This window comes from Centroberyx gerrardi, chromosome 8 (genome assembly GCF_048128805.1).
Source record: "Centroberyx gerrardi isolate f3 chromosome 8, fCenGer3.hap1.cur.20231027, whole genome shotgun sequence".
Taxonomy (NCBI): domain Eukaryota; kingdom Metazoa; phylum Chordata; class Actinopteri; order Beryciformes; family Berycidae; genus Centroberyx; species Centroberyx gerrardi.
This window is the reverse complement of record NC_136004.1, coordinates 5,946,262-5,966,446: the sequence shown is the minus strand read 5'-3', so window position 1 is coordinate 5,966,446 and position 20,185 is coordinate 5,946,262. Positions and strand designations below refer to the sequence as shown.

General features: G+C 42.6%; 1 protein-coding gene across 1 annotated transcript; it reads left to right on the top strand.

Moving 5' to 3' along the window:
• Positions 1-285: 285 nt before the first annotated feature.
• Positions 286-14,613, top strand: LOC139921323 (golgin subfamily A member 7-like). Its single transcript, XM_071911519.2, has 6 exons — positions 286-334; positions 1,733-1,858; positions 4,461-4,613; positions 8,218-8,319; positions 10,422-10,474; positions 12,868-14,613. The coding sequence occupies exons 1-5, from the start codon at positions 326-328 to the stop codon at positions 10,461-10,463; spliced, it is 432 nt and encodes a 143-aa protein (XP_071767620.1). The 5' UTR covers positions 286-325; the 3' UTR covers positions 10,464-10,474; positions 12,868-14,613.
• The last annotated feature ends 5,572 nt before the right edge of the window (positions 14,614-20,185 follow it).

Genomic DNA, 20,185 nt, shown 5'->3' with positions numbered 1-20,185 from the left:
TAAGAACAAGAAACTCAAACTAATTGATGCTCTAAAGCTTTTCAAAATCTTATAAACCAATGTAACAATGAATCTGTGTTCCCTCTTTGTCTTTTGTTATTTTGTTATTTATTTGTTCTTTTTTGGTCCCTGTTGATCACCAGTTGATTGTGGGGGTTTTTATGTAGCTCTTTTCTTACTCTATGAGACTTCTAATTTTAAAAAAAAAAGTATAATCGTTCCCACCTCGGAACCTTTACAAAAAAAAACTTTGTTCCCCTCCGGAAATATTACTTTGCAGTACATGCTAGAAGCTACTAGCGGAAGATAAACAGAAATCTTCAACATGGCAGAGGTAAGCTAACGATAGCTAAATCATTTAGAACTTTGCTGTTCAAACGTCGGGTGTGTGTAGTTGGGCAGCTAAAAATGTATTCACAATATTCTAGTTTGTAAGTGTGTTTTCTCAGGGCATGTCTTATTGAAAATAGAACGAAAGTTGGCCAGCATTAGCCTGTTAGCTAGCTCGGTAACTTGACAGGTAATGTTAACTAACGTTACACCTTTGCTAACATTAGTATTTCTATAAATCGACTAAGACATGCGATAATGTTAGCTCACTGGTTATTATTTCAACGTGGAGCCAAACTGCACATACTAGCTGTGATAAGTATTTAGTGGTTCGCTAATTAACTAGCCTGCTTATAGTATCTGATCAGGAAACAAAACATAACCACTAGCTCAACACATTCACTCTATGGACATACAGTGTGAACAAGAAGTTATAAAAATTGTGGATAGATAATTATAAAACATTTTACTCATGTAATGATACAATGATGGTTGTAACCCTGACCACAGTACTTGTGTGTTACTATGATGAGATAAGATACACATCAGCTCAGTCAGAACAAGACACAGAGGAAAACAGATATTGTTGGCTTTAGATGCAACTCCCAACGAAGAAAAGAAATTAGCAAGTTATACGACTAGTTCAGATGGTGATCCAACAGTCTGTTACAGTTGTCTTAGATGAACATTCCATGAGAGGGAGAGGTTATTCATTGTGATAAACTAAAAGGTAAAGATAAAAAACCTGTTGCTTGCTGATGACTTCCTGTAAATGTGTTTTAGCCGGTATCAAATTTGTGACCAGTGAATAATAAAATAGGGTTTAACTGCTCTAATGTTGAGTTGCAGTGAGGAGAAACCACATCTTGAGCTCTGCCAGCTTCTCTTGGCTGGTAGATGTAGCCTACAGGCTGCTGTAGAGGAATGATCATGTGTCCTCTTTGCTACATTAGCTGTTTTTTTTTTCTTTTACACCAAACAACCAGGTTTGTAGAATTTCTTCAACATAAAAAGTGTCCCTTATGTAAGCTTTAAAAATAACAGCCATTGCTAATATGTAGACACTAGACCAGTGTTAACTTGAATGAAAATGCAAAAATGCTCAACAACCCTTGCATGGTGAAAGATAAAAACGCAGCAGAATTCAAGCAATGAAAACATGCCAAAATAAAAACTCATAAACTAAAAGCCAATTGATTTATATTAAGTTGATTTATGCACAGTGTTTGAATCACCGTCTGCCTCATTTCACCCCTCTCAGCTCTCACTGCAAGAGACCAACAAGAGTATCCAGACTTGCACACAGATATATAGTCCTTAGCTTTTTGCACCTTGCTGTAGCCTATTTTTCATTAGGTTAAATTCCAGAGATTATTTAAACTGTTATCCCCTGTTTTCACAGACTCACAGCTTGCAGGACATGAGGCAGCAGGCGGCCATTGCTGCCAAAGTCTTCATCCAGAGGGATTACACCAACGGCACTGTCTGCCAGTTCCAAACCAAGTTCCCCTCAGAGCTAGAGACCAGGGTAAGATACACCACATGGTTGTGTTGTTCAGAAGTTATAGGTATATACTATAACTTGAGAGAGGTTGAGCATCACTTTTACACATTAAATTGGTACACGGGTGACTTTGTGTGTGCAGAATTTTTCTCTTTATCTTGTGGATGATTTGATATTGGGTTTTCCAGGACCAATCTTAGTAGTAGAGCATAGCGGTGTACAAGTTATTTTCATGGTTTGCTCATATCATTGCTCATCATTATTCTGTGCATCCAAAGCTTGAAAGCTTCTTCCAGCAAATTTTGATTTCCGCACAAGATCAAAATGACCTCTGCATTACTTCAGTACATATTCTGCAGATTCTGGATCATTGTTTCCTCTTTAATCATTTAGCAGCAAGAACACTACCATGACTGCTAGACAAAATGGGAAATTAACGAAGTGTAATTTGACTTTAAAGCTCCAACAAATTTTAGCCCTACTGCTGAAACTATCCATATCAGAATGGTTGTGGTTCTAGAACCAAAACTGGAACTGAAATCGCTGTGGATATGGAACCATAACTAAACAGTACTGCCAGTTATTTGCTGCTCCAAAACAGTTTCAGAGGAACCCTGCTGGACTCTGTCCTCATTTGAACTTCCATGGAAGTTGGTTTTAGAGCAGGCATCGGTAATGATGTGAAGAAGGAAGAGCAGGTCGCTGAGACTGAACAGGCTCCACGCCACATTAAAGACAGTGCCAGCTGAACGGTTCAGAGTTCGCAGGACAAAAAGCAGCAGTTTTGCAACGCGTGCACCACATGAAAAGAGCAGCTTCACAGCACTTAACCACTTACTGGTGGTTTAATGGCACTTCCCTCTTGATTGGGTGGTCTCTGTCTGACTCCCTTGTTTTCCTGCACACACACACACACACACACACACACACACACACACACACCCCGAATGGCTGGACAAATAAAGAATACTTTTGCAGTGGGAGGTAGCAGCTATAGTCCCCTATCATAAAAAAGTGCTTCCCACATATCTTTTTATTATTTGCTGTAAACCCAGTCTATCAAATATGCAGTGTGCTGCCAAGCTGTTAAGTGGGCTTCTTTTTATGGACAGTCATTCGTGTCACTTTGTGAGGATGCTTGCAAAACATAACGCTGACAAATGCCTCATGTTCTCCAACCAACATTTCTCTGCTTCAACATCTGATTTTGCCATGTAGCTTATCTTCCTCTGCAGGGGTCTGCATGTTGAAGCAGCACATTCTTGCAGATGATTATCTGAGGCTGTGGATTTATTATTGTTGGTAGCTCTTTTCTGATTTAATGCTTTTGGAGGGTCGGGCCAAAGAACTGGGAAAGTACTCAAAGTTTTAAATGTACTTGGCAGCTAGTTTGCCAAACCAGCCAAGACTGTTGAATTAATTGGTAACTGTCAAGTTTTCTTGACCTGTTTCTACTATTTTCCTTATTCAAATTTACAGACATGTCTTGGGCCCATGGCTATATCCTAAGGTCATACTATGTTTAGCGGCTGTTACAGTCAAGAGAATATTCTCTTCTACACTCCATCTGTAAGCCCAGTTCAGTCTTGGGAGTTTGCACTCTCATCTAGCTAGCAGCAACATTTTTGGAATGCTAAAACGGCTGTGTCAGACGTAATGGAAAGATGCTCAGGCAGAGAAATGTGGTTTGAATCGCTGCCTCTGAATTGGAAAATTAGAAGGAGAACAAAGGCTCTTGACGGCGGGCACCAAACACGCCTAAGACCACTGATCTGTTGGAGCTTGTTGTTGCATTCCTCGGGCACATGGGAGCAGAACATTGGAGGGTTTTCAGAGGCCCAGGAGGCCCCTGCCTGGCTCCTCGTCTGGTCTGCAGGCTCCTTCTTTTCCCCCGGCCCCTCAGTATCGCGGGGAGATCACCAGGTCCGTTCTGGAGACTAGCGTGGAGACTAGTGCTGACACCCCAGTCAAAACAGCCTCCGAGTCCAGCAGTCTCCCACCCTCAGCCTACCTTCCGTGGAGCTAGTCTTGATTTGAGGAATTCTTGAGAGAGGCAGGTCTGATTGTTAGCCAGCCTTGGTTATAATTGCAGATGGGGGGGGGTGGGATTGCATTGGATGTCAGTGCCATGAAGGATTCATATATTCCTAAAACTGTCTGCAGTATTGATGGGAACTGCTGAGATAGGGTTTTGTTTTATACAAGGTGAGTCCAAGACATTAGACAAGGCGAAACCGTCAAGATCCCCTCTTGGATCTTTGTTGTGCATGTCCTGCTGGGTATTAAGTGAAAACATTCGCTGAGCATACGGCCAAGGCATCCTAATAATTTCAGGAGGTGTTTCCAATGCGGGAAACAAGCCCAGCATTCCCTTGATGAATTACAAGTCCAAGAAAATTCACCCGCTCATTTATCTAGAGATGGAGAGAATGGAGAGAATGGAGGAATGCGATCCGGTGCTAAGTATTGAGCGTTTCCATTTGAGTTTCCCAATAGAGGCAGAAAGCACGTACTTACAAGTTACTGTCCTCATTGCTCCAAACATAGACCTGGCTCTGTGCCTTGTCCAATATAGACCGCTCTTCATCTTGACCTTTTCGACCTTCCTTTCTGATCTGCGTTTCAGATTGACAAGCAGCAGTTCGAGGAGACGGTGCGGACGTTGAACAACCTGTACGCCGAGGCCGAGAAGCTGGGCGGCCAGTCCTACTTGGAGGGCTGTCTGGCCTGCCTCACTGCGTACACCATCTTCCTCTGTATGGAGACTCACTACGAGAAGGTGGGAGACGTTGCATACATGCATACGTGAATAATGAACACCCACTTCAGATACAGATTTGGATTTAGAGCCAGAAAGTGAAGAGGTATCTTGACTGATGCACATAGATCTATCAATGAAGTAGTCTATACTTTACGTTGGACATGATTGAGAAATGTAAATGAATCAGCATGTCAGCGACTTTCCCTGTCCAACGGATTTGTCTTTTAGTGGACAGGAGTGATCCGGGATGAAAAACATTTGGCTTGGTTTGGGTTTTATGAGCGCTCATAAAGTCATGCGATTTGAATCGACTGGTCGTTACCAAACTAAAAATGTAGTCAGCTGTTCACTTATTCAGCTGCTATTCAGCTCAAGAATGTGGTGGGTTGGCCAGTTGTTTACAGTGGCTGCTTAGTGGCCAACCAAAGATTTGCTAGTTGGATCCCAGGTACCAACAGTGCCCACTGCTGCCAGTCAAGGGCAGCTAACCCTTATACAGTATGTTTTGTTCCAACTTGTCTCAGGTACAGAAAATGAGCTGAAATTGGTTAAATATTGGAACAAAAGACAATTGTTTGCCGTGTGTTAAGTGTGAGTTTTATTTGTCCTTGTAAAATAATCCATACATGCATATACACGTCCTGCATAGACGCAGACTTGGGTGAAATATTATTTGCAAATAATTTCTAGCATATGTTTTAAGCTACCTGGATGGGGTTCTTCCTCAACAGAACAGGTCAGATAGTGGCAATCACAGAAAAGCATACCGAATTGACTTTCCATCAGCGTAAACTTTCTGGCATTCATTTTATTGTTCTATGTGGTGAAGCGCACCAATCTTGTACAAACAGGTTAAAGTGGTAATCCGCAAGATTCTTGTCCAATTATTTTGTGTTCATCTTTGTTGCTAAGCACTGATTGCTGTGGTTTTTCTAAACTGCACTTCCCAGAGATCACCTGTCAATCAAATGCGTGTCCAGTACTGTGACGTCTTTTTCCTTGGATTTGATGCAGTTTTTCTTTTTCTTTGTCTGTTCTGTTTTTTATGAAGAATGAATGTTTCAATAATTCCCTCATGACAGTCAAACTCAACACAGCGTGCAACACACAAATAGGCAATGAATGGTAGAATGATTAAGACTTATTAAATGTTAATGAAAACAATCATAATGTACTCAGTCTTCTACTTCATTCATGGTATGCGCTTCCATGCACACACTCCCGTCTCGTCTCATTCCTCCAACCCACACTTGACACAACTTCAGAGCAAATCATGTGCAAATGTCACGAGTTTAATTTCAAGAAGCTGTCCATTGCCTTATCCCTCTTACATCTGGCCTGACGATGCTTGATGTTTTCTTCTGTTCTGGAGTGATGAGTCAATGCGCGTCAACATGTCCAAGTCACGTAGACAAAGAAAACCGTCTACCAGTGAGCGCTCCGGCTATTTTTGTCTGGCCTGCAGCCTTCATGAGAAGCTTATGGGAACGTAGTCTTCTGGGTCGCACATCGCCTATAAATTCAGTCCAACTCGGGCTTTCCTGTGCTGTTTCCCATCTAACCGCGTTTCCCCCCTCATGCTTACATCTTCTCTTTCTCCATCATCATCACTCTATTGAGCTGCAGGCATGCGAGTAATCATATGTGTGAACTTAGTTTCGATAGGGTTTTGATGGTGCTCACTGTCTCCGTGGATAAATGTAACAGCCGACTAATAGCATGATGGAGGAGAGGCAGGAGAGACTACATTTTAAATCTCCTTTGGCCTTAGAAGTAGGGTTGCACGCTATACCGGTACCAACGGTGTACCGCGGTGCCAAAACGTCACGATGCCTACTATACTATGCTTTATACAACGCTACTACCGCGGAATACGTTACTACCGCGGAATACGTTACCAGCGGGACAATGTTTTGCCTCTGTTCCCAAATTCACTGGTTTCTGCAGTCACAATATTATATTGACGTTAGCGCACCCTCTTGTGGAAGCAACTAGTAGCGCTGTGGCGTGTGTGTGTGTGTGTGTGTGTGTGTGCGCGCGAGCCATTCCTGTTCTCATCAGCATCGTCATCATGGCAGAAGCGTTCCCTAGCCTTAGCTTCGCACCATCAACTCTAATATTACTTAAGAAGCCTAATGCTAAAAGTCTATCTGGAACTACTCATTTTTACCGAATGAGGAAGGCAAAGCTGTAGATGATGGGCAGCCGATGTGCAGGCGTTGCAATAATCTCATACAAGCAAAAGGAGGCAACACATCTAATCTACTGAAGCCTCTCCAATGTCGTCACCCAGACCTTGCACTGGAATTGCAAAGAGCTAATGAGGTTAGCTAGCAGTTTTCTTGCCATTAAAAATGAATGAATAAACTTCTTAAAGCGTGTGCTGTTGCTAGCTAACGGAGTGCCTGTCATCAGCTATAAGGAAATGCTTGCTACCATTAACGTTGTATGTCGGGTTACCGTAACGTTAGTCGCTGACCCTCACTGAGCTGCTGTCGGCTCCTCGTTATCGTTAGGTTGCATTGAGTTACATTATGATGTGTTCAAGCTCTATTCAGTAAAAATGAGTATTGGGCGAAGGTAAATTATAACGTTATCATGATGTGTTCAAATGTAATCTTGTAAAATTTAGGTTTTGGCGAGAAACTTGAATAAATACAGTTGTTTGAAGGAGAAATTTGTTGATGTTTTCCCAGCAATATAAAATAATAGATATTAGAGAGGGCATTATGACCTGTTTAACTTCCTTACACTAGTTCTAAGCAGCTTATAATACAAAATCAAAACTACTAATGCCAAGAATTTTTTTTAATCAAAGCAAATATTTAAATAAAAATACAATCATTTATTTCCTAATCATTTGAATTGTGTGTTTTTATGCAAATAACCACTATAGATGACAATAACAAAGTAAAAGGATAACATTTAGAATTTTGGACGGTTTACACTGACTTCGGGACGGTTGAAATTATTTTTCGGGACGGTGGTGAAAAAAGTTAGTCTGGAGCCTTGTTATATCCCCATCTATGCATGTTATTCATGCACCACTCATGTAAAGTGATTGTTCACCCAAAAGTGAAAATCTGTCAACAGTTTTCTTACCTTTTAGTCAAAGGGCCAGTAGTGTTCACCTACTAGTATTGCTTCTATTTAACAAAAAGTGCCTTTTTTCTACGTTAACTTACCTACCTATAGTTACCGTTTAATGCATGTATGTTAAACACTTGTTTTGCTCCCACTAAGTCCCTAATACCTGTGATTGTACAAAAAATAGATTTCTCTGCAGTATCGCGATACTACCCGGTATCGTGATACTTTGGCTGGTATAGTATCGCAGGGTAAAATATTGGTATCGTGACAACCCTACTTAGAAGACGTATTTGCATATGCTATTTGACCGAGGTCTGCCCTAAAACATGAGTTGCGGTTTGTGTAAAGGTAAAGCAAAAGATTCAGATTCTCCTGAATGGTAGAAGGACATTTGCATGAAGCTCTGATGGGGTCGGAGGGGTGGGGGTCAGTAATTGTGCTTACACATTCTGCGTGAAAGAGTCCAACCAAGGGGATTGGCATCCATTGGAGATGTGATATTTGAAAAGTCATGATTGTTGTGCCCTTTCAGGTTTTGAAGAAGATTGCAAAGTACATCCAGGAGCAGAACGACAAGATCTACGCCCCGCGAGGCCTCCTGCTCACCGACCCCATCGAGAGAGGCCTGCGAGTCGTATCCTTCCGCCTTGGCGTCTGTTGTAGCCAGGAAAACTTTTTGTTGTTGTTGTTTCACCTCTCTCACCACTATCAAAGTTTATGTTTATCTCATAGTTGCAAACGGTAAAATCCTAAATAGATGCATTACATTTTCATTTTAGGCATTTATCTGACTCTCTTATCCGGAGCAACCTAGAATGAGTGCAACAGTAGAATAAGCTGAAATTCTTAGATCACCAACATTACAAGCAACCACTTGTAAGGAGGTCAAGGGTCAAACAAATATTCCTGTGTCTTTAGAATGAACATGTATGATGGAGAAGTGTGAGGTTAAGACATAAGAGCGGAGGAGACAAATTGGGAAGGCTTTATTTTCTTTATTAAAGTTTTATTATTTTATTATACTTTATTAAAGTAGAGGAGGACGACATGGGAGATGGGGTTGTGATTCAAGGGGGTCTTGGAAGTATTTCAAGAGGAGATGAGTTACAGCAAAACACGTTTGCATGACTGATGATGGCATCCAGATTCAGTGCGATGATTTTAATTCAACCAGGAAAAGTTTGCTCTTGATTTGTGACGTGAGGAGTATTTCAGTTTTTTCTGGTTCATCTAATTTGTGATTACTTTACTGCCCCTTTCTCTACACTCAGCCAGATGCGGCCCTAATTAGTCAAGTATCACTTAAATCTGAGTTTGTGACATCCTGGTCCATAAAAAGCGATGGTACCGCTCCTTTCTTCAACATAATATTGCTAGTAAATCCAAGTGTTTTTTGATGCCAGTTGCAGCCAAAGCTTATAGACAGATTGAGCCTAATTCTTCCTTTTGATTACGCCTCCACTGCATACCAGTATTTTTGTATTTGGAGAACAAATATGAGTATTGGAACTTCAGCACCCATCGACAATGCATGATGGAGGCATGGTGAATTTGGCTAGTTCAGCAAGCAGCCAGATGGCTACGAGGCACCTCATTAACTGTCAACCAATCAGAAGTGTTCATCAGTCTCTGGGTATAAGTGATGCCATTTATACCGGAAAATAGATTGAATCTTTAACCTGGTTTGATTCTGTTGACAAGCAGAGGTATAGTTTCTCAACAGGCGTTAGTTCACTGACATCTACAATATTATTAACATGGCCTTTGTTAACCAATACCACGAGATTGGCAAGTGTGATTCTCATTGCACTGGGCCTTTTTTAAGTAGAACAATGAGCTTTCACAGTGAGCTAATGTGAAACTCCAATGGATACAGTGATTTACAGGGCCTAGTGTGCCCCCCCTCCCCCTCCCCCTCCTTTCCGGGAGGCTGCAGGCTGCAAATGGAAAGCAGCAGTCTGGGCAGCTTACAGGAAACCCAGCGCTATGTAGGGATACCCTGTAATAACACCAGATAAAAGTTTGTATGTAATCCATAGCATCTGCATAAAATCAGCGGGTGCAGAAACATCTTGGCTTTTCCAAGTGTGTGTGTGTGTGTGTGTGTGTGTGTGTGTGTGTGTGCGTGGGGTGACTCAACATCCCAATTAATTGGAGCTGGGCGGCGATGGGGGATTAGGGATAACAAAATATGACTGAAATTGTTCACAGCTGAGCTTCGTTCTCTCTCTCGCCCATAATTTTATAGGGTTGACGGTGATCTGGATTATTTCTCCGGCACCGCCGCGCTGCTGTGCTGACTTTGGCACGGGAGCGCCGGGGGGGGGGGGGTCGACGCGCGGAGATTGACAGGAATGTCTCACCTGCGCTGTTGTTTTACCCTCCGAACCAGAGAAACCCGACGACCGTATTTGCAAACGTCTGACGATGTGACGTCTTAACCGCTACCACCTGAATTCTGAGTATTTATATTTTCCACCGCCGTCGAACAGGTCCGAGAGACCGAAATTGTCTTCAAATCGCTTTCTCTTCACTCCTTTCAAAACATAAACTGAAACTGCTGTTTTCCTAATGACCCTGGAGCCTGCATTCTCACTATTTCTTTTAATAGGAAAGCTTAAAAGATATCTGGTTTTAGAATTTTTGAAGAAAACGCACCTTTGAAATTGATTGAATTGATAGTGAAATGACCCCAACCTTGCTTCAAATGCCATTCCTTAACTAGATCCTGTCAAGATCGAGGTCACCATCTTTGAAGACAGGAGCCTGGGTAGATAAAAGCCACCATGGTGAGTCTCATCATATTATACAAGGACTTTTTCAGATTTGACACTGGCACTACTATTCATCATAATATACTATAAAAGCAACCTCGGTTTCTGGTACGCATTCATTTTCAGGATTTTGAAACACAAATTATCCTCTTAATTATGGCGTCAAAGAGCGGTGGGAAAGGAGGGTTCAGTGTTTATGCGTCCCACAATTCTTTGCGTCCAGAATCGCAGTCAGAACGACATGAGTTTGGCAGAGGGAATCTCACATCGAAGTGTAAAATCTCTTCATCTGTGAGGAATACAAGCTCACTACTTGACAGACAAGTAGGCTGTTTTATACGCCATTAACATACCATTTGGTGACTGCCACAGTGTGCGTGCGTACAGCTTTAGCGTGGGTGGCCCTCGTGGGAATCTAACCCTGATGGCGTTAGTGCCACAGAGCTACAGGGCCACATTTCATTCGCCGTTCAGGTCATTTCGTCGCTTCAAAAACATCTGCAGTCACCTTGATGCACGGTTAATCAACTCCCGGCGTAAACTCCCACCATTAATCTCCTGCATCAGACGCTCCCTCTCGTTCTGTGAATTTATGACATTGGAAAGCGTCGCCGGCGCACTGCTGCTGCGTGTAGAGCGAGTCGCCAAAAATATAATGATCGATATATGAGGGGGGACGCCATCAATCTGAAAGATGACATTTTCCGGGAAATGTTGTCCGACCGGGGAAAATATCCTCTTCCTCGTTTGCCGTGTTAAACAATTCCCTCGCTGTCATTAGCAGCATTCCTCGGCAGTTTACTCTCCTGCGGCGCACTTTTCATTCGATTAGTGAAACCTTACGAGACTGCACAGTGCGACCGGCAACCGCAGATGGATTTTATACATCCACAGATCATTCGCCCCTGGCAGACGGCTTAAGGTTTTTTCTTTTCGCCTCTGGAGCACCACATATCGTCCTATAAATCGTTTCAACCCCGGCTCAATCCCGTCTTTTCCACTCCCGTAACTTATTGCATGTGACAAAGAACATCATTTTCTTGTTAGGATCCCGGGGTGCGCTCTTCGCCGGGCCAGCATCGCACACCTTGTACAGACTCCGCGCACGGCCTTTCGAGTCTGCATTGTAGCGTAGACACCGCGGCCGGCCCAAGTAAGACATACTCCATAAATATTTTACCTATGGGGAATGTTGTGTTTGGCAAACAGTTTTAAGGCCGCAGACCCCCGCGGACGCGCTGCCCGCCTACCGAACAGGCGCACACACACAGGGATTAATCTTCTTATTTGAAATTCCTGCCGAGCACCGCTATACATATACATGTCCCGGTGAGGAATGTAAACCCCGGGTCTTTTATAAGTAGCTGTTGAGAGAGGAGTGCGTTGGAGCATTGCCATGGTCGAAGGAAGGGTAAACCACAGCCGGCAAGCGGAGCATGCACACTCGTACAGCCAATCCATCCTTCCCAGTGTTTAAGCCGCATTGTCCCGCAAGCTCTTCTCTTCTCTCTCCTCTGGGCTTAGACTGATATATCAGTTCGCCAAATACATCGGGCCGATATGGGCCTTTTAGTAAAGATTGGATATTGGTCAAGAGTTCTAGTGTCCCATGATGGTCTAAAAGCTGTTTCAGAGGCTTTTCTAACCTGACAAGAAGAAAATTCTGGGGGAAAGCACTGAATCCTTGTCATTTTTTTGTCCGCCTATCAGCAGCTTCGGCGCAAAAAATATCGAAAACCCCATATCCGTTGAAACCCTCCTCCCCCGTCCCCTCTCCTCCCCCGTCTCCCCCCCCCCCCCCCCCCCCCCCCGTCATGGCTGGAGGCCCAGCGCGTCGAGAGCGCTTCTCGGCCCGTCCAGGAGTCTCCCAGGTGAAGGTGCCGAACATCGTGATGGATCAGCCTCTGGTGGGATGACTCCAGACAGCGCCGCAGGAAAAACAAGACTTGGCCTCGCGCAGCCCGCGGCCGCTGAGAACTCATTTAGAGGCAGATGGCGCCAAGTCGGCGTCCTGGCGTCTCCTCCGAAAAGACTCTCTCTACCCCCTATAAGGCGCTGTTTGGCCCCGCGTACCGACGCTCCGCTCGGCCACAGCAGGCCGACAAACCTGTAAATTAGACCAGACGTGCGAGAATATTGTGTGTCGGCGGGGGACGTTGGAGAAGGTGTACACAGAAATGCATTCATTTGTTCTGTTGGTTTCTTTTCCGTGTCTGAAATGAGCTTTTTTGGCTCAAGTGCCAAGAATAAGTTTTACCGGCCAAAATAATGCACATTCTTCATAGTCACCTGAATCAAGCACTTGGAGAAGCATTCAAACTGCCAAAGACACGTTTTCCCAGCTTTTCTGAGCTTGGCTGGTGTTTTGCATGTTGCATCCTGGGTTAATATTGCGGTTTCCTTAACAGATGCCGGGCTGAGCGGAGCTACAGGGTCTGCAGCCGGCCCAGCACCGGCGGAGGACCACCAAGATCTGCACCCTTAACACTGCGTCTCTACAATCCTCCCCTATGAGTTTACCCCCACTAACTGACTCATGTATGTACAGTATACTGTATCATTTGTGCCTGCCAAGTTTTAGTCGCACACACACACGCCCACTGTCATCTATTCCTGCCGTTCCATAACCCCGTTTCCCGTTTTTGTGCCCGCCTTCACTCACACCCGACTCTGTCAGCCAACTTACTTCTAAATTTCAGTCCAGCCCATTGTCATTTTTTATCAATGGCAGTAGCACCCCTGCCCCCATTAAACTGTCCAGAGTTAAGTCCGTTACAGATAAAAATGACGTGATGTACGCACTGATTGACGAACCGATCTGACAATATAGTGACATTCACAAATCTCTGCTCAGAGGAAAACTGGGAGTCATTTTCATTTGTTTTGGGGTAAAAATCTTCATGAACTATTGAACTTCTCGATTATATATATGTTTTTCTGTTTTTCCATGAACGTCGGACGTTCTTTTTTGAACAATTAAGAAAACACACAGGGTAATTTATGATAATGTTTTTGGATCTCCCAAGGACCATGGAACTCACCCACACCCATGCGTTAATTAACTGCCTTGGACGAACTCACAATATAATTTAATTCGAGCTGCAAAATGGAAAACGGCCGTTGATTTGTGGGATTTGTTGCATGCGCTGTGGCTTGAGTTTGGTTCGCTTTATTAGTTTTCATGCATTGTCGCTAGAGAGTTTATCACCTTCAATGCATGTGTCCTTTGTAGGGTTTGACCTTGTAATTAACTGACTAAACCTACTTTGTCAGGCTGAGACCTGACCGGCACCCCAGGCATTCCAGTCAAACCGTTACAAATTATCTTAATGTATGTATGTTCCTCTATGTGTATTAACTTAAGTCTATTACTTTTGGCCTGTACAGAGATTGTTCTTTTGCGTTTTCAAAAACCAAAACGGCCCGACTTGTGCTTGCTCTGTGTTTTGCATGTTATGTTAATAATGCTCTCAAATCATGTTTTGTTTTTTGTTAACTGTGCTATGCATAGTATGTGATGACTACTGTTGATTTTTGCCATACATCGACTCATGTCTGATAACCATATATTAAACTTGTGAGATTGCCTTTTGACTGAAGTATAAGAAGTGCTCTTGTTAGTTGACAGTGCCTGCAATGGCTTTGATTATTGCCTTTGTTAAGAGTGGGATCATGTTCGTTGTGTCTCGGCTTTGTTCGTTACCGCTAGCAAACAACACAAACCCAACATGACGATTCCATATGCCGACTCTCGACTGACTGTGTTATTAAGCACCTGACTGAGAGAACCTCAGCTTATGTTATCGCAGCCTTACAGAAGGTTCAATAGAGTAAGTATGGCTGATAATATTTAGCTTGAACCATCTCAGACATCTTGTGAATGTGGTCTGTCAAAAACTGAAATAACACTACAAATATGTATAGGTCTAACTTTCTTGGCTAGTTATTTGAATGCCATAAAACATTAACATCAACTATCCTGATTTTTAATTATGTAAATATGATTTTGCCATTGATTTTTACAGTACAATTTTTTTATTTAGCTGGAATTATTTCTGTTGAGATAAATTGTTGGAACTTTTCTATGTTCTTTTTTTTTTAAGTTCAGATGCAAACTGTTTTCTTAATCTCAAAACTGTATGGTAATAAAGAGAATGTACATCTTTTACACCATGGTGGCCTCTGCTTTTCATTTTTTTCCGTTTTTATGTTTTCGGTTTTCAGAGTTAATGTCAATTTCAGATTTTACACACACAATTGCACCGAGAGCAGACCCGCAAACACAGAGCATCCTCAGTACTTATTCACTATGATTTAGAGATGAGAAGTTCGAACCGAGCGCTGGACCAACTCCAGGACTTCCCTTCAAGTTGGTCGGGTTTCAAGGGCGGTATTTTCTCTTGTCCGAAAGAGTTATGGAGCGGGACAGGCCTTCCTAAATCCACCAAAGTAGCAGTATTTCTCACAACGGAGGTGAATCACGACCAGATGAGGTTGTATTCTCACGGGGGGCGGCAGGTTGGCGTAGCGAGAAGGCAGACTCTCCCTCAGCCGTGTGAACCCAGGTCTAAGCTGCCGGGTCAACAAGCGTCCCGCCCTGCTGAAGAGACTCTGAATCCCTACCAGCTTTAGGGCTGCTGCTCTGTAGCTGAACCTGACCTTTGATCTCTCTGTGGAGGGGGGGAAGAGAAAAGAGATTTCCCCTGCAGGTATCAATAAAGTTGCATTACATTACATGCACATACATATACATACATCGCATTGTGAGGGTTGTACGTCTATGGAAGCAGGACATGACCTGCATTTACTCAGAAGAGAAGACCTTTTTTACTCTTTAGCTCAGTGTGTCACAGATGTGATCCTGAAGAGATGAACATCAATGTGCCAATGGAAAAGCCTCATGAAAAAGAACGCAAGACTGCTGCGACCAAGAAAAATACACCACAAGTGCCACAGCAAAAAGGCTCTCAGTGCTTTTGACACTAATGATGATCATCACTGTCCTTTTTGTAAGTGCTGTTTTTATCTCACGCCAGTGGCATTGTTAGTGTTCCTCCAAATTAAGACCACATTTCCCATAAACCCTGTTGCTTTGTGTCGCAAAGCGGCAAGAGCTTCTTCAGCCAAATGTTTTCTCTTTGTCTTCACTGAAGAGGATCAACATGTTGGAAGTGATTTTTCCATCAGTCTTTCACTCCTTCCACTATCTACCATTACTAGAAACTCTGAAAGCTTTAGCTCTGTTTGCTCTGGAAGAACAGCGCCCTCTTCCTGTTTTGTGCCGTAAAGCAAGCCAGCAGATTTCCCTCCAAATCTGACACTGTTGTAAACAATGTAAAATGCAGTGTAGAGGCCGGTAGAGGCTGATAGTCGTGTTTGTTTACAGTAATTCTACTAATGTCTCAAAATTATTGTGGTGGATGTGATGTTAAAATGCTACAGTCAGCACCTTTATACTCTTCTTTATCTTGGCATTATTGCGTTTCCTTTTTCATGAGGCTTTTCTACTCAAAAATTGATGTGTGAGTTTCATGTCTTTAGTGCTTTTGTTTTCAGTTTGACCTATCAAAAGATCCTCTTGCAACTTGAACCTGGAATAGAGTAGCATAGCCTTTTCTGGAATTTTCTGCAGAAATCCGATCCTCTGATTGCTGTCTTAACTGGGAGCAATCCGATTTCTGATGTGGTTTCTTCTGTGCCACAAAAGGCTAAAAATCAGACCTTCTGTTCTTCTGTGTAAATGCAGCTAAGCTGAAGTCCAGAAACATTCACATGCACATTTTTTTAATTCTAGGGGTGGCAGTCTGTAAAACCTGCGTCACCCTGCCTTAAAGAGCTGCTAACCCACCTAAAAAAATTCATTCATATGGGTTTGAATAGAGAGTTTTAGTGTCCCATGATGGTCTAAATGCAGTTTCAGAGGTTTTTCCACCCTGACAAGAATAAAATCCTATAAGGAGTCCTTTATAAATTTGGGGATTTTTTTTTTTTTTTTTTTTTTTGCATGAAAATGGTCAAATGGTCAAGATTTTGAATAACGGCACAAAATTTCCAGCAGCTTCAATCCAAGAATGCCAGAATCGGTATTGGTCTTCAAAACCTATACAGGTCAAATCCTAATTTTAATCACGTTTTTTTTCTGTAATTCTGTACAAAATCATAACAAATCCTCTCAGGTGAGAGTAGCAGGGAGAAATTCAAATGGCTGTCTGTGGCCTAATGTGTATTTAATTGTGGATCCATGACATGAAAAAACAGCAAATATGCCTCTCTGGCTGCATTTACACAGATTACATGCGGTTTCTCCGTGTTTACATAGCTGCGAGGAGATCAGATTTGTGCCACTAAGGGTTAAAAATCCGATCTGGTGCTGCTGTGTAAATGCGGCCTTCGCGGGAGACGCTGTACATCTGTCTGAACCTGACGGGCTTCGCGGCTTTCTCGGAAACGGCGGCGTCGGGGAGAATCACCTTATGGGTCCTCCTACTGTGTAATTCAGCTCAGTTTACACTGCAGCACAACAGATTGCCCAAACAGGAGAATGTCTGGCTCCGCTCCAACATCCACAGCTAGTCTTCTCCCACAGAGAAACAGCCATAATTTAAAGACCGCACAAAGATTTGGAGTAGCTTAGTGCCTCAGTTCTAAATTACTGTACTTATGACAACTGTAATTCATCGGCTTTATGGTCTATTGGATGTACTCCGGCGTAAAAAAAATCTATAATTGGACTTTACTGTAAACATCCCTCCTCTCTGCCAGCGGGGCTTTGAAAGGAGATCTGCGGCAGATGGTGAAAGGGAAGATCTGTTGGTATGGTGAAATACCGCTCCCATTGTTTTGGTCAAGGAAGGCTTTCAAGTCAAAGCGAACAGTTAATTGTAACCCACTTCTTCTTCTGCAGGGTTTTTTTTTAGAGGAAAAAACACTGTAATGTGTGTTTCTGGCCACAGGAGGGCAATCCTATACCATTTCAGGATCCAGTTGCAGATACTATATACTGTACTGTATGTGTGTGTGTGTGTGTGTGTGTGTGTGTGTGTGACAACCTCTGATAGATAACTGGAAGCACAGCAGACCCACCTCCTACTATTTTTTTCCCCTTCCAGCAGTCTCTAAATGGGTTATATATCAGTTTATTGATGTTGGCCTTTTATTAAATACTAATATCAGCCAATCAGTGTCATCCACCTCTGATATGATGGAGGTTCCTCTCTGACCACAGCTACAGAAAAACAACTCTATTAAAATGAAATTTGATTTTCTGTGCATCATTCAGTGCATTTATTCACTTAAGTGTTCAACATTTTTGTCTTAATTGTGAACTGCTAACCCTAAAGTCATTTCATTAGTCTGGGTTTCAGTGTTTGATGAGAGTTGATGAGAGTTTTAGTGTCCCATGATGGTCTGAATGCTATTTCAGAGGGTTTTTTTTTATTTTTTTTAACCGTGGATACAATTCTGGTGGAAACACTGAATACTTGTAATTTTTGGCATGAAAATGGTAAAATTCAAAGATACTGAATATAAGCGCAAAATATCAGCTATTGTCATTGGCATCAGCTTTCAAAAACCCATTTTGGTTGAACTCTACTTCGAATCCCATTTGGACCGACTGGGAAAATGTGGGTCAAAACCTGGAGACAGAATGTGGGCGATGCTGAAAATAAGCACACATGCACAGAGAAATCCATCCTCAGATACATACGAATATATATATATAAAAAATTATGAAGTCCATCCAACAGCAAAGATGTGGTTGCTTCATAACTCAGACCTTTATTATAGTTAACACACAAAGCACATCGTCTTCTTACACTCGATTCAAGTATACTGTTAGTATACATAACGTAGCCGTTCAGCTGATCAACACGTACTGCACCCTCAGAAAACAGAGGATCAGTTTGGTAGCACCATTATAAAAAGTACAATAAAACAGGATTCACACATATTATTGTACAAAAGTAAATAATAAAACAAAAAAGGAATAAAATTCTAAAATCCCTGACTGTTACGACAATAAGTTACTAATGTGTTGGTTCGTTGGAAATGGTGAGAAAGGAGGAAATTTAGCTTAAAACAACAATATGTGGCTGTCTAAACAGGCAGGAATCATATTCCATGTGCTTTCTCAGCGATGAGAAGATCGTATCTGTGCCACAACGGTGTTATTATGTTATTCCCATGGTGCAGGACAGTCCAGTGAGTGTTAATGAACATGAAGACTGGAAAACAGTAGTGAATTTTCATTAATATATATGTATATATATATATATATATATATATATATATATATATATATATATATATTTAGACTGAACTGTCCTAGGGTCAGCATAGGTGTCGAGTGATGCTCTAAGCTCTGCCATTTGGTCACAGTCTCATTTCAAAGCATTTAGACACGAGGGACTAGTTTCATGGGAGATTATCAGGGACTAGTTTCATGGGAGATTATCAGGGACTAGTTTCATGGGAGATTATCAGGGACTAGTTTCATGGGAGATTATCAGGGACTAGTTTCATGGGAGATGCCAAAAATAACAAAAAATACTGTACTGTTACCTACAAAGTGGAAGACTAGTGATGGTACACATGTCATGTACTAGCTAAGAATGTGGGCATTTGCTAAAGGCGTTTAGCTGGGGAGGAGAAAAGCAAAATGAGGTCACATATCAGCTTCTAAAGCAAAACATGCTACACGTCATAAATAGGAAACACGTGTGAACGTATCAGAACAATAAGGCGATATCTGGTAGTTCAATATTGATCTTCGCTCATCTTGAATAAGCTATTGACCAAATCCGAATATCATTCACTAACAGTGCTCAGTGAGTGGAAAAGCTGCCGAACAGCGCCTGGTCAAAAAACATAAAGCTTATTTATGCCTGTCACGGTCATGCATATGTAAATGATATGTAAATCTCATTATTATTCACTAACTCTCAACCCAAATGACTGTAGCACATATAAGGCGACGTAAAGAAGAATTTGCTCTTTCCCACGTGGTTCCTAGAGCAGAGCAGCTCAGAGAACGCTCCGAATTACGAAGGGACTTGAACGCACCGCAGGGAGCTTTAGGGTAAAGTTTCAGCCTGGGTGGATTAACCTTACAGCGAAAGCAATTTGGTGATGAAGGGGGCTGTTTACGAGGGCTTGTCTGTGCCACCACTTGATTTGCATAAATGACTTTGTGAATAAGATGCAGAAAAAAATGCTCAGACGCAACCTCGGTGAATCTGGACCTCTGGATGTAAAAGGCACTTATGAGAACTATTGAAACGAACGCATGTGGAAGAATACGGCTGGGGGGTGCGTCCAATTATTTCCACACGCGGACCATCGCCTTTGTGTACACAATGCTTTGCAATCCTCAGGCAATCCGCAGACATCCGAACTCTCCAGGGCGAGCTTGGAACAAAGAGTCTTCTTATTAAAAAAAAAAAAAAAAAACTGCAGCAGAGTTGTGCACTTCAAAAGAAGACACACTCGTGATGACATTCCTCCGCTGACACCGTACCTGCTGAAATATACCTGCCGTTTCCCAGCGGGTGTTTTATTTCATCACTTACTCCAAATAAAAAAACAGGTCTAGAAGTCAGAGGGGGACACAGGCAGCTTCGCTGTTCTCTTAATCTGAACCAGGGAGGCGGGTGGGGTTAGTAAGGCTGTAGCTGCCTCTGTTTGGGAGGGGGAGGGGAGGGGAGGGGAGGGGAGGGGGGGCTCGTG